Genomic DNA, 12,643 nt, shown 5'->3' on the forward strand with positions numbered 1-12,643 from the left:
CATGTGTGTGTGTGTGTGTGTGTGTGTGTGTGTGTGAGAGAGAGAGAGAAACGTGCTTTGTTATTGTTACAATTATTGAAATATTTAGTTATACATAACTTTATCCGTTACTTTTACCCAACAAGAAAAGAATAAAATCAGATTGTACATTAGGTTAAATTCCTGTCCTCGCATATTACATTTTGAAGATGAACAATGCGACCATCTTCATCAAAAATCACTGACCGGAATGGTTGACACATTCTATTAATTCCTGCATGTTGCAGGGAGGTACCTGGAAATCCCTCCTGTCTGGATAATATAAAATGACAGCCCATCGCAAAGACAAGGCAACCCCTTCTTGCCGCGACAGCCCTCAGCATCAGCGGAAACTCAACAAGTGCTTCCCAGCAGTGCAACATGCCCGCTAAACTCAGTGAGTGATTTGGAGCCTGTGGTGCGCATGTTTCCTGTGTTTCTTCCTCTTTCCATTCATTCAGTCATTCATGCTCTTGCACTCTCCACAGACTTCTTCTTGATCTCTGCATTGATGCTGGCAGCTCGGCTACTCTGCACCCTTGGACTTCCAGTTGAAAATGAGCCAACCGAGAGTCCGGCAGGTGACACCTCAGGTGAGGAGGAGATGGTGCCCTCTGACCTGCTGAGCGCCTCCCCGATTTGGGACTCAATCCTTGGCACAACTGAACGCCACCAGAAAGAGGTAAGCGCTTTATCTTCCAGGAATTTCTCTGAGTCCTTTTCAAAGTTAGAGTTGGCTGACGTTTAAAATAAACTGCACTCCTGACCTCCGTCATTTTTATTTTATCACCCCTCCATCAGTTTGAAGACGAATTTGAAAAGGAGGTGAAATATCATTTTCTGGACTACTACAAAATCTCCTCACTTCCAGCAAGCTGCCCTAACTCCAACTTCAGCAAGGTAGTAGGTCTCTTCCTCTTTGCTTCTGATACGATGATAAAACAAACTGGTGATGGGGTGCATTTGAGCACTAACAGTGATTTTCTCTCCTCTCTCCAGGAGGCTTGTTTCCAAAGGTTGGCCCAAGGCCTGCACACCTACATGGTTCTTTTTAAGCATGTGGAGAAGGAGTACCCCGGCAGTTTAATCCTCGCAGAAGTCAGACACTACAGCGGGCTCCTGATCAGCCTTATCAAAGGAAAGGTAGGTCTGATGTGCTGCATACTTGTCAGCCAGTGGTGGAAGTACTTATGGAAGTATTTCGATCCTTCACTTAAATAAAAGAAGTTACCGCATTGTAAAAATGATCCATTACAGTAAAGTAATGTAAGTGAACAACTTAATTACAAAAAAAAAACAATCAAAAGTAGCTGGACATTAATGGAGTATGCATTAATGTGTAAGTTGTGTTTAACTGTTGTAGTCAGCCAAGGTACCACTAATTTTAAGCGTTATGTAGTTACTATAGTAATACAGTGTACCCAGAAACTCCTCATAAATTTTGTATGTAATCTGCAGAGTAACTATAGCTGGCGAATAAATGTAGTGGAGTAAAAAGTACGACATTTCCCTCAGAAATGTAGGGGACTGGAAGAATTAGGTAGCACAAAATGAAAATAATAGAGTACAAGCCCCTGAAAATATGAGTTAACTATTGTTAAATAGTTACTATTTGAGATTTGAGATAGATTTGAGTTGATGTACTTAGTTACTTAGTTACATTCCACCGCTGGTTATAGCTAATTTATTACGGTATTTATCCAGCTTTTAATTTCTGAGTCTAGAACCTTCTTTTTGTAAATGTCATATCATAAAGGACTTTGTCATGTCTGCTATTGCATTATGTCTTTAACATCATGACACAACACTGTTTACTCATAAATTACCACTGTTGTTTCTGCCACACAGATGAGGAACCCTGAACAGGTCACGGTGCTGACCGGCAGCCTGGAGGAGCAGCTGCTGAAGGACATCGACAACCCCGATACTTTCTACAGAAAGATGACCGCGCACAGCATCCTGCGCCACTTCCACGACTTCCTTCGCGATGCCAAACGGGCAATTCGTAAAAGAGAGAGGCCCAGAGGAAATACTACAAACATTAAAGTAATAAAAATCAGTTATGAAGGGTTACCTTAGGGAGACTGGGTGGTGTTAACACTGTCACTCTTTTCAGAATCATCCTCACACTTGAATGTTCGTTTTTAAGGGGGAATCATAAAAGTGGCAACTGTGACTGCACTGACTAACTGCAGGTATAGTGGCTCTATGGCAAACTACTGCGTTTAACATTGTAGGCGTGAGGGCTTGAATCACCCACTATTGCATTGCTTATTTAACCTATTTATACTTGGTGTGTTATTTATTGGGTCATATGAAAATCCATGACTGTGGGATACTTGAAATGAAAATAAAATACTTGATACTTGATAGAATGATTTTGAAGTTTGATTCATATCTGGATTGGGACAATTAACTAGAGCTGCATTGTTAGCATTTTTTTAAATAAATGAAATGATTGTATCATCCATTTTTGTAAACAATTATTTTTACTTATATTACTGTTATTTATTTTCATGTCTAAACTCTACCCACTGTTCATACAATTATAATGCAATAAGCCGTGTTTTGAGTGATTTGAAGGAATATTCTGTACACATGTAGAAATAATTAAAAAAAAAAAAAAAAAGAATTGCATACCTAAGAAGCCAGTTTCTTCAGTCCAACACTTGTGACACATTTCAGGGGGGCAAATACATTTTGTAACTGTGTTTTTTCTAAAACTCAGATTTTGATCAGTGTCTGTACGTTCGATGGAGGCTGGATAGTACGAGTGTGAAACCATGAAAACAGACAAAAACAAAATTAGAAGAGTGATCTGAGGATTTATTTTTGGAAATTTTAAATTACAAAAAAAAAAAGAAAAAAAAGAACAAACAAACATGGAACAAATGGTATACCCAAACATCGGTGTCACACATTCATAGACAAAATACTATCTGATGGTCCAGTCAGCACAACATATTTTCTGGGACACAGTCTTCATTCCAGTGTGTTCATCCAAATATCTTCCATCTCTGTTGCCAATACTCATATATATATATATATATATATATATATATATATATATATATAAAAAATAAAACACAGCCACACACACATGGAGCACAGATAATTAAATCATTATTTCTTAGACACTGGACATTATGATTTGTGGAGAAGAAAGTGAAAAATAATGTCCATTTCCCAGACTTCCAAAAGTCAGGTCGGTCACATGGTCTCAAAGAGGGGAGGGGATTGGCCATGTAGCGATGTTCCTCAGCCCCATAGCAAACTAGAGAAAAGAATAAAACAATTAAAAGGTTCAAGTATGCTCTTGAAATTCTACAGTTCAATTACAAAGCCCAAGATGTCCCGGAAAAGTTTTTTTTTTTTGTTCGTTCACTAATGATACACCACGAATCAAAGAATTCCCCTTGAAAACAAAATGGTACATCTCAACAGGTTAAAAGTGGTTTCCATTACACACGCACGCACACTATCATACATCATGATCTTTTCCAGTTACTGACTGTAATGCTTGATTTGTAGTACTTAGCATGCTCACGAGCAAGAACTAACGTAAATAAAATGGATGCTCAGGATTTACAGGCGCCAGAAGCTCAAAGAGGTGTCAGAATCTTAGGAGACAAATTAAACTTATTTCTTGATTAATAGAAAGTATTGTTCCTGCAGAAGAAAATTTTTTCTTTATCATTATCATGAACATTTTTACATTAAAAGAAGGAAATATTATGTAGTTGTTTTTTGTTTACTAGAAGCCAAATGTGAGATTCCTTTAATATTGAGAGATATTCAAAGACATAAGCCTAGTAGATGTCCCACAGTCTGGCCATAGATTGGAAACATTTTGTATTTATTATTATTTGTTTTCTTTTTCTTATATTGTGTTTTAAATGTAGTATTCTGCGTTGGGAACTTTGGGTAAAGCTGGAAAGTAGTTTGTGCATTAAGTGTTGTGTTTTTCTGTGTATAACTAAAAATAATAATAAACAGAATCAGAAAATAGCAACACCTTGATAGGTGCTAAATGTGCAGCGTCATTATTTTCATTCCCAAATTATGCAAAGTAATCACCACAATTTGACTGAAATCATAACCTTAAAATAAAAATAATTAGGTTTTTTTTGTTTTTGTCACAATCTTAATACATAAACCACAACATGCACAACAACAGATTTCACATAACTTGTATGACTAGGTGACAGTTAGCCCAGCTATTCCATGAATAAAGGAAATTCGTGGGTGTGGTGCATAACTGAAAACTCTTTTGTAGCGCCGCAATTCACACCATTCTGTTTTGCACGCCTTAATTTCAAGTACATAACTCAGAATATCTTCAGAAATAAATGCAAATGAACCAATTTTGTACAACCAGTATATTTTAATACAATGTCCAAAGTTACTGAATAAAAGAAAAAACAAAACTTGCATAACACAGAAAAAATACAAAAACAAAATGTACCCCAGACATTTATTGTCACCCTTCACTAATATTTGGTTATAGAACCTTTGGCAACAATGAAAACCTCTAAATGTTTTCTTGTAGCCATCTAGAAGCTTCTTGCACCTGACTGCTGGTAGTTTCTGTCACTTTTCCATTGCTATGCATTAAAGCTCTTTTAAATTTGCAGCAGTCCTTCTTGCAAAAGCAGATTTCAGCTCTCTCCATAGGTTTTCAACAGGATTTAGGTCAGGACTCATTGCTGGCCAGCTTAAAACAGTCCATCTTTTCCTTTTCAACAACTCATTTGTGCTGCTGGATGTGTGCTTCGGGTCGTTGTCCCGCAGAAAGACCCAAGACCTTTGCCCCAGACCTAGTTTTCTGACACTGGGTAACACATTTTGCTCTAAAATGCCTTGGTTATCATCTTCTTTCATCATTCCTTTGATACATTCTGTGCCTCCAATACCAGAGGCAGCAAAGCAGCCGCACAGCATGATAGAATCCCCACCATGTTTTACTGTATGCAGGGTCTTCTTTTCCTAATCGGCTTAATTTCGTCGCCTATAAACAAACTGATGCACTGCATTCCCAAAGAGCAACTACTTTGGTTTCATCTATCCATAGACCATTATCCCAGAGAGACTGAGTTATTGCACATTCATCTTGACTTTTCGTGCCTTTCTTTCAATAGAGGTGTCCTTCTTGGCCTTCGCCCATGGAGCTCTACTTAGTTTAGTGTGCAGCGTATGGTACAGGCTGAAACCACCACTCTAGATTGCTCCAGGTCAGCCTGAAGCTCTTTAGATGTCTCCCATGCTATTTTTTCCACAATCTGCACCAACCCTCGCAGACTTTTCTCATTGGGTTTCTTCTCAGCGCTATTTCCAGGCAGTGAAATAGCTTTATGAGCTTTATGACTGTGAAACTTCTCGATAACATTACGAACTGCTGAAACAGGGATTTCAAGATATTTGGCAATTGGCTTGTAGCCTTTGGAATCGTTCTGTTTTTTGATAATAGCTTTTTGGATGATCTCAGAGAGTTCTCTTATTTTTTCCATTGTTTAACAGAATCTGGAAACAATCAGCCCCTTTTTATGCAGTAAAACCCATCATTCATTGGTTAATTCATGTCATGTGAAAACTGAAAATTCACAGTTGAGTCTTATTTGTTTTTTATTTTGTTTGAGGAACTAATTTAAATTCATCAAATGCCAATAATTGTGTCTGGAGTACATTTTGTGTTTGTATTATTTCACATTATTAGTAACCTCGAACATTTTATTGAAATATTCTGGTTATACAAATTTGGTTCATTTGCATTTATTTCTGAGGATATTCTGAATTATGTACTTTAAATGCAAGCGTGCCAATAATTATGACCATGACTATATTTAATTTGACAGAAATCAAAAAGTCTGTCTTTACCTTAAGACTGTGGGTTCAGGCATTCCTGGATCTGCTCCTCGTTTGAAACCTGTGAATGAAAACCATAAAGAAGAATTGAAGGATACTGGTTTACATTTTAGACAAACACCCAGAGAACAGAATCATGTCCATCCAAAATAATGTATTATGGGTTATGGTTAGGTGCAAGCATTTAGTGTAGAAAATCAATGGGCTTGGTGTAAAATACACATATACAATATGTCCTTCTCATTGGACTAAAAATACCTTTAAAATTAAATCTGTGAAAACCCTGTGCACTTTAAATGAAACACCCAAAGTCTTCCTTGACAGACTCAATATCCTTTTGCCACTGGCTGCTGGAATAAGGGTGTCACTGTGAGTCATTACAGTTTATCAGCAGATTACAGTTTGACGGTGCAAAACATCCCCGTTTGATTAAACAGCAAAACTGCATCAGAGAGCTCTGGCATCCATGCGCAGATCTCATATTTGTGGAAAAGCATGAAAAGGCCCTTGTAATTAAAGCTCATATTGAGTAAGCAGCAAATCTGACTCACTAACTCCACCTCACACAGAGAAAAAGGAAAGCTTATTCATTTCCCCAATTATTTTTCTAGTTTCATTCACAGGTCACAAATAGAGTCAACAGTGAAGAAAGAGATTCTTATGAAGGGCATGAGGCATTCCTAGAAGACTACAAATTGCCTCACCTTAGGATTTCTTTAATCTAGGGCTACCACCGATAACCGTCATTGAAGTTTGTTTTTTTTCAATCAATCAATTGTATAATCTACGAAATGCAGGTAAATAAGGACAAATACCCATTCCCTATCTTTTCAGAACCTGAGGTTTCTGACTGACAATTAAAAACTGTTCACTTTAATGTAGGAGATAGTAAAATTTTTAAAATCGTCGCATTAGAAAAGTTTAAACCTGCAAAAGTGTGCCATTGGTTTGTTAAATGAATATCCTTTTAAAGTGGATTAATAATCATTTGACTGACTAGTTGATGCAACGCTATTTCATCCATAGTCAGCATAAAGTATATTTCCAATTGACTCCGACTTTTATATTATGACTACCTGATATATGCAGTGTTATTCAGATGGTAACAACAGCAACACATGTTCAATACAAGAAAAATCTACCCTGAAGTAAATGAGTTGCAAGAGAGAAATGTGATCCAAAGAAACAAGAAAAAAGGCAACGGAAAGAGAAGAGAAATTAGAAGAGAAAGTATGACATCAGTGTTGGTGTTTCCGACATGTTGAAGTCACAGAAGATTCCCCCCCAATCGGCAGCTCCACTGGCTGAGAGTTCTCACACTCACACACTCACACTCACACACTCACACACTCTCTCACACACACACACACACACACACACACACACACACACACACACACACACACACACAGAAACACACACACCAACGTCTCAACTTCCACTACCTGCTATTTCAGTGCATTTGCAATACATGTGCACAGGCACGCCTTGGATTTACAAGAGGAACAGTTTGAAATCATCTACCCAGGACTTATTGCTTTACTCCTTCAAGGGCAACAGCTTTCAACGTTTTTTGGATCAAAGCGGATGGGAGGTTTCACAGTCCTCGGTCCAACAAAGAAGGGACCGTTCAAAAAGATCCGTCCCTCTCCCACGATCCCTTTCTTCTTTATGAAAATCTTAAATAATCGCCAGTTAAGGGGGATTCACTGTACTGATTCAACAACCCACCCAAGAAATTACAGTATTTGACATCCATCTTTATATACTAGGGGGGTTTGGACATAAATGTTCATTCTGAATGCATCAAAACCAATTAAATTAATGTCATTTAAACAAAATTGGGTCTGAAAACCTATGTTGTTTATATAAAAGTCGAGGATAATTAGCTTTATTACTTATAAGTTATAGCTATACCCTCTTCATCCCCCATATACACTGTAATTTTAGCAGCTACCGTGGCTGTAGGCTAGGAAGCTAAGCTGACTGGCTAACGTTAGCGAAGCGTGCCTCCTCAGCCCGCCGTATCCTCACCCTGCTAACGTTCGGATACTGACCGAGGTACAGCACGGTTGGGATAAAGCCCCATCGGATCACAAACTGGCCGCACTGGAAAAGCTGCTGCAGCCGCTGTTTGGTCTCTTTGCTCATTTTGGCCATGCGTTTATCCTGGACGGCGAGGATGCCAAGGACAAGGAGTAGGAGGAAGTGACGCAGAATGACCCGGGCCCTTGAGTGTTCTGTCATAGGTCGCCATCTTGTGGAAAGATGTGTAACTGCGAGGGAGAGCGTCCAATAAACAAAAGTCGCAACATAACAAAGAACTACAAAGAAAGGATCGGAGGGGACGGAATCATCTTCACGAGACTCAGGTTAGATCACACCGGATTAAATAGCACTTGGAGTTATAGAAAACATTCAACATATCATACTGCATCGTACCATGTATGAAGCGGAGAAGGAAAGGTAAGGGACAGGAGTCACCAGGAGGACAGCCTATACCTCCCTAAGTGACACGCAAGGTCGGTGGGTAGAATTTAAGAAATAGGATAAAATGACACGATGTTACACACCCCTGTACCGTAGGTGGCGGTAAGCACCTTAGGGTTGCTTGCGTTACGCCAGAAAACCGAGAGAAGAAGAACAAGAGTCGGCGGCGGCAGAAGAAGAAGTAGTTATAGTGTATAGCATATGTCAGGGAAAATAAATATGCTTACATGGTCTACATATATACACGCAAATTTTAAGTACCTGAAATGTATGTTTTGAGGTTAATTCTAGATTTTCTAAGTGCTATGTTTGGTGATGTTCCCCCGGCAGACACAGAAAAATATAACAGAGCACACAAGTGAAATATAGAAACACTTTATTCCCAGAAGTTGTAGCAGTGAGTTATCTTCAGACAAATAAAAGGCCAATATAAACCAACTTTAGTACGACAGTATGATGTACAACAAGAGCTTACCCATTCCCATTCTGTAAGCCCACGTACAGAAACACGATGATTGTTATTGTCCCACCAAGCTATCAACACTCCACAGCTCTAGTACCAAGACAACAGAATACACTTTTACTTGAGGGTGGGGCAGCATGACTGCTTGATTTAGGACAGAATGTAGCAGATAGGTGGAGTTTTATTCCTTTTTTCCCCCCCCTTTTATAAGAGAATATCACCATGTCTTGTGATGTGATGAAGTGGTGAACAACAAGGAGGGACACAGGAAACACATCACCAAAGTACTACAAACAGCTGGAATGGTGGGTGGATCCGAAGAGAGGAAAGATGCTTTGTTGCCCTGAATGCCTTCCCACTGCAGAAAGCCCAGAAATAGGTCAATTTACAGTTTTGGTTGAGCTATCAATACTTTACTCAGAGGTACCAAATTATTTTTTATCTTGACATGTAGGTTGAGCATAGGCCTGCGGGATTTATAATTTGTGGATCGGTGGCTAGATGCAAGGGTCGTGGGAATCTGTACAAAGCATCTCTCTCTCTCTCACACAGGAAAACACCACAGTTGAGTCTCACTCATCATAACAAAATACCAAATTTGAAAACACAGCTCACTTGCTCTTTCAATTGCAGAATTCTATACTTAAATCATACACACCAATCATCCCAGAAATCAAAAAACATCTTAATCGTTTGTCAGAAGTTGGATTTTTATTTTTGCCATCAAATACACAGCAATTCAGGAAGGTGCTAAAGGAGCGAGGGGGAAGGACACAAATATTGCTTCTCTATCTTGATTACAATACTATGCAAATGTAAACATAAAGAACCGATTCTTATCAGACTGTTTTGATTATTTAGTGGTTGTTTTTCCTGATGTTTTATGGGAAGAATGTGGACTCTTTTAAGAAGCATAGTTGTAACTGTTGACAAAAAAGAAGTGGGAGTTTGGGTAATCTTCCCAAAAGATAGAAAACACTGAGTAGGAGAAATTTGTATTGCTATGGGAATGGATCTATTATTTTTAAAAAAGTAGTAGAAACACTTATTTCAGCTAGGAAAATCATACCTTGTTCACTGTATCCATCAGCAGCCTTTTTCTAAAAACAACTGTACATACATACACACACACACACACACACACACACACACACACACACACACACACACACACACACACACACACAGTACACACACACAAGCATGCTCACACATACTCAACATCTGCCCTTTGACAAACCTGGGCAAGATCAGGATGTAGCTATGGAAAAGCCATGCAGGGCAACAAACGCCGATTAAAAACACTTTCCAAATACTTTTCCACACAGTTTTTAGTAATGAGTTTTAAGTGCACCCATTTTACAATAGGGAGTGTAGTTTTGTCCTGGCACAACTTCACGGCAACAGTGTGGTTCAAAAAAATCAGTGAAGCTTGAAGTGGTATCCCTGACATCCTGCCTATATCAAGCCTAGAGGAGTTGACTCTGCTGGAGTGGAGGAGCAGAGGGAGCTGATGGTGCTCCGGATGTCTGAACAGAGCAGGTCAGCAGGCTGGCTTACACCACACGGAATCAAAGACGTTAAAAACACTGACGGGAAACAGCGGGATTGTTTGTTCATGTCTTTGCGGTTCTTTTGCAGTCAGCATGGCTTGGAGTTCCAGGTCACAGGTACAGGGTCACAGGATCAAAGGGGGGTTCAGGTAGTCAGGAGTTACAAAGGGTTCAAAGGTCAGAGCCAAGGTGCACGCTGATGCTGGGAGAGCGCTGCGTGTGGTTTGGCGTGGGACTCAAGTACCCCAGCCCTTCCTCCTGCAGGCTGCATGTGTAGCGACCAGCTTCAGAGGCATTGTGGTTACTGGAGGGAGGTGCGTTGCCGCTGGCCACCTGCTCGAAGGAGCGGGAGAAGACAGCGCTGGCGGTGCGGGTCAGGCTGGTGAGAGCTCCAGCCTTGGGTACTGATTGGCTGGAAGTGAGCGTCAACCGCTTGACAGACAGCTCTGTGTTCTCACTGGCAGCCCGGCCTGTTATTAGAGGGCCTGCCTCCTTGTCCTTGTCCTTGCTGGTGCGCCCGCCAAGCCGACACTTCTTCATGGCCTTGGCCCCCAGGTTCAACGTGGTGACGCTGTTGCTGATAGTGATGGTGGGTGGGGTCATTTCAGGCCCCACCCCACCTGGCCACACCCCTTCATCCACCTCCGAAATATCCATCAACTCATCCGGGGAACCCAGATCCACTGCGTCTGTGAGACGGACAGACAGAGGGAGACAAAACAAGCAATGAAATTAAAAACAGGAGTCTAGAGAGTAAAAATACAACCATCTCATCTGTCATCCAGCCAACATGATCCAGTCAAATCATTATTCAAAATTTAAATTTTACATAGTTTAAGCATATATTCTGAATTAAATGTTTTGCATGAAAGTATGGCTGGATGACAGAGGAGCTCTGTCTCTGTCCAGCAGGTGGAGCCTTAACACTGTAACCTCAGCTAACAGGGACATCTTGCCTCCTGACACAAGACAATATAGGTTCCAGTCCAGCTCACATTAGGATAACCAGCAGCACCAGTGGGACAACAGTTAGTGGTTTACTGGCAGAGGAGTGCATGTTTTGTCCCAAAGGCAGGAGAGGACAGTGCCTGAGAGCATAAGCCTAGGAAAGACCACAAAGGGAAAGCAAAAGGAAGGCAAACAAAGGCACAAATAAGTCCACCTTGAATGCATTTCTCTTATCTAACCCTAAGACACACGCACATAAACACCTTTCCTGCTTTCTTCAAGGAATGCATCCACACCTGTCTGAGTAGCCAGCCACCCACATATGCACAAATGCACATTCTGATTTGATCTATCACTGTGACAGAACACCAGTAAACAGCTGGTAAACAGACTGATAGGCAGGTCCTTTTAACATCTCTTTATGGTCAGATTTAGCCTGTTCAGAACAGGTCGGGAGTCATCCGATTCAATTCTACATTTAACAATGTGACAAGCTTTTACTTCAAATAATAAAAGACCCGCATATCTTTCCCCAGCTCCTAGCTACCAATCAGAAGGAAGTAATCTGTCTCCAAGGTGCAACCCAGGAGTAATGTGTCGAGGCGTACCAAGGTGTGCTGTAAGAGACCCAAAAGCTTACTGATCCCTCCAGTAAAAAACCAGGGGTCAGATCTCTAAACAACATTGTAAAAGTGTAGTCTCCTGGTACCGCTAAGAGAGATATCTAGGCTCTCTGATTCAAGGTCATGAGGCCTTTCTGTTATTAGTGACCTCAGGCTGTCATATTTATTGCAAAATGTTCATCAACCTATTTTTATACCTGTCGTTTTTGTTCCTTGTTTAACTGATGTCCTGCTTTTAATGGGAGCCACTTAACTTTGGTCAACATAAACACATTACTTCATTTTTATTGTAATTCAGCCAAGCACATTTCATTTTTATTTATTTTTATTTTTATTTTGTTATTGATCTGTTATTCAGTTAGATCTTAAATAATTAACTTGATTTTAAGGAATCTCAGCAGGAGATCTTTATGAGGAAGCTTTAGCCAAAAAGGAGAGAGTACGTGAATGAATGAATGACGTCAGATAAACAGATGAGAGGAATAGTGCAATTAGGCGAAGAGAGGGTGGTGGAGCCCAGTGCAAAAAGGTAAAGGGGCAAGTTATCATGCAGCTTTTAAGACCACGCCCCCACACACGGTTACCTAGGTTACCCCGGGAGTGGGGCGAGGGGAAGGAGGGGCAAGCCCTTAGTACTGGCTCCTCCCTGTGGAGGCCGACCCAGAACCCTCATTCTCCACCATTCG

At 40.3% G+C, this 12,643-nt stretch overlaps 3 protein-coding genes across 4 annotated transcripts in view; 1 reads left to right on the top strand and 2 right to left on the bottom strand.

Annotated features, from left to right (window-relative positions):
- The first annotated feature begins 309 nt into the window (after positions 1–309).
- LOC120786412 (interleukin-6-like) lies at positions 310–2,097 on the top strand. Its single transcript, XM_040121854.1, has 5 exons — positions 310–415; positions 507–700; positions 820–918; positions 1,018–1,161; positions 1,867–2,097. The coding sequence occupies exons 1-5, from the start codon at positions 400–402 to the stop codon at positions 2,095–2,097; spliced, it is 684 nt and encodes a 227-aa protein (XP_039977788.1). The 5' UTR covers positions 310–399.
- A 1,014-nt stretch (positions 2,098–3,111) lies between these two features.
- On the bottom strand, positions 3,112–8,113 carry tomm7 (translocase of outer mitochondrial membrane 7 homolog (yeast)). The gene is made up of 3 exons (XM_040121991.1): positions 7,938–8,113; positions 5,893–5,941; positions 3,112–3,292 (listed from the first exon to the last, which is right to left on the bottom strand). Exons 1-3 carry the CDS (start codon positions 8,038–8,040, stop codon positions 3,277–3,279), a joined length of 168 nt encoding a protein of 55 aa, XP_039977925.1. The 5' UTR covers positions 8,041–8,113; the 3' UTR covers positions 3,112–3,276.
- Positions 8,114–9,522: 1,409 nt separating this feature from the next.
- The window catches only part of fam126a (family with sequence similarity 126 member A), a 20,024-nt gene continuing 16,903 nt past the window's right edge, over positions 9,523–12,643 (bottom strand). Inside the window, exons 11-12 of one of the 2 annotated variants that reach the window (XM_040121884.1) lie at positions 12,542–12,643; positions 10,964–11,075 (exon numbers count right to left, since the gene is read on the bottom strand). The exon at positions 12,542–12,643 is cut by the window's right edge and continues 242 nt beyond it. In XM_040121884.1, coding sequence (XP_039977818.1) covers positions 12,587–12,643 — 57 coding nt within the window. In that variant the 3' untranslated portion in view covers positions 10,964–11,075; positions 12,542–12,586. Of the gene's footprint in view, positions 11,076–12,541 lie in introns of both variants that reach the window. The other variant, XM_040121885.1, reaches the window with a different exon arrangement.

The sequence above is a fragment of the Xiphias gladius genome, chromosome 24, assembly GCF_016859285.1.
Source record: "Xiphias gladius isolate SHS-SW01 ecotype Sanya breed wild chromosome 24, ASM1685928v1, whole genome shotgun sequence".
Taxonomy (NCBI): domain Eukaryota; kingdom Metazoa; phylum Chordata; class Actinopteri; order Istiophoriformes; family Xiphiidae; genus Xiphias; species Xiphias gladius.

What these genes read in the sequence shown, in the direction of transcription:
- LOC120786412 (XM_040121854.1), top strand. An exon ending in CTAACTCCAACTTCAGCAAG is followed by an intron (nt 919 to 1,017) that starts GTAGTAGGTCTC and finishes TCCTCTCTCCAG; the next exon opens with GAGGCTTGTTTCCAAAGGTT. An exon ending in TCAGCCTTATCAAAGGAAAG is followed by an intron (nt 1,162 to 1,866) that starts GTAGGTCTGATG and finishes TCTGCCACACAG; the next exon opens with ATGAGGAACCCTGAACAGGT.
- tomm7 (XM_040121991.1), bottom strand. Translation starts at nt 8,040, where the DNA reads ATGGCCAAAATGAGCAAAGAGACCAAACAGCGGCTGCAGCAGCTTTTC. An exon ending in CCCAACCGTGCTGTACCTCG is followed by an intron (nt 5,942 to 7,937) that starts GTCAGTATCCGA and finishes TTTCATTCACAG; the next exon opens with GTTTCAAACGAGGAGCAGAT.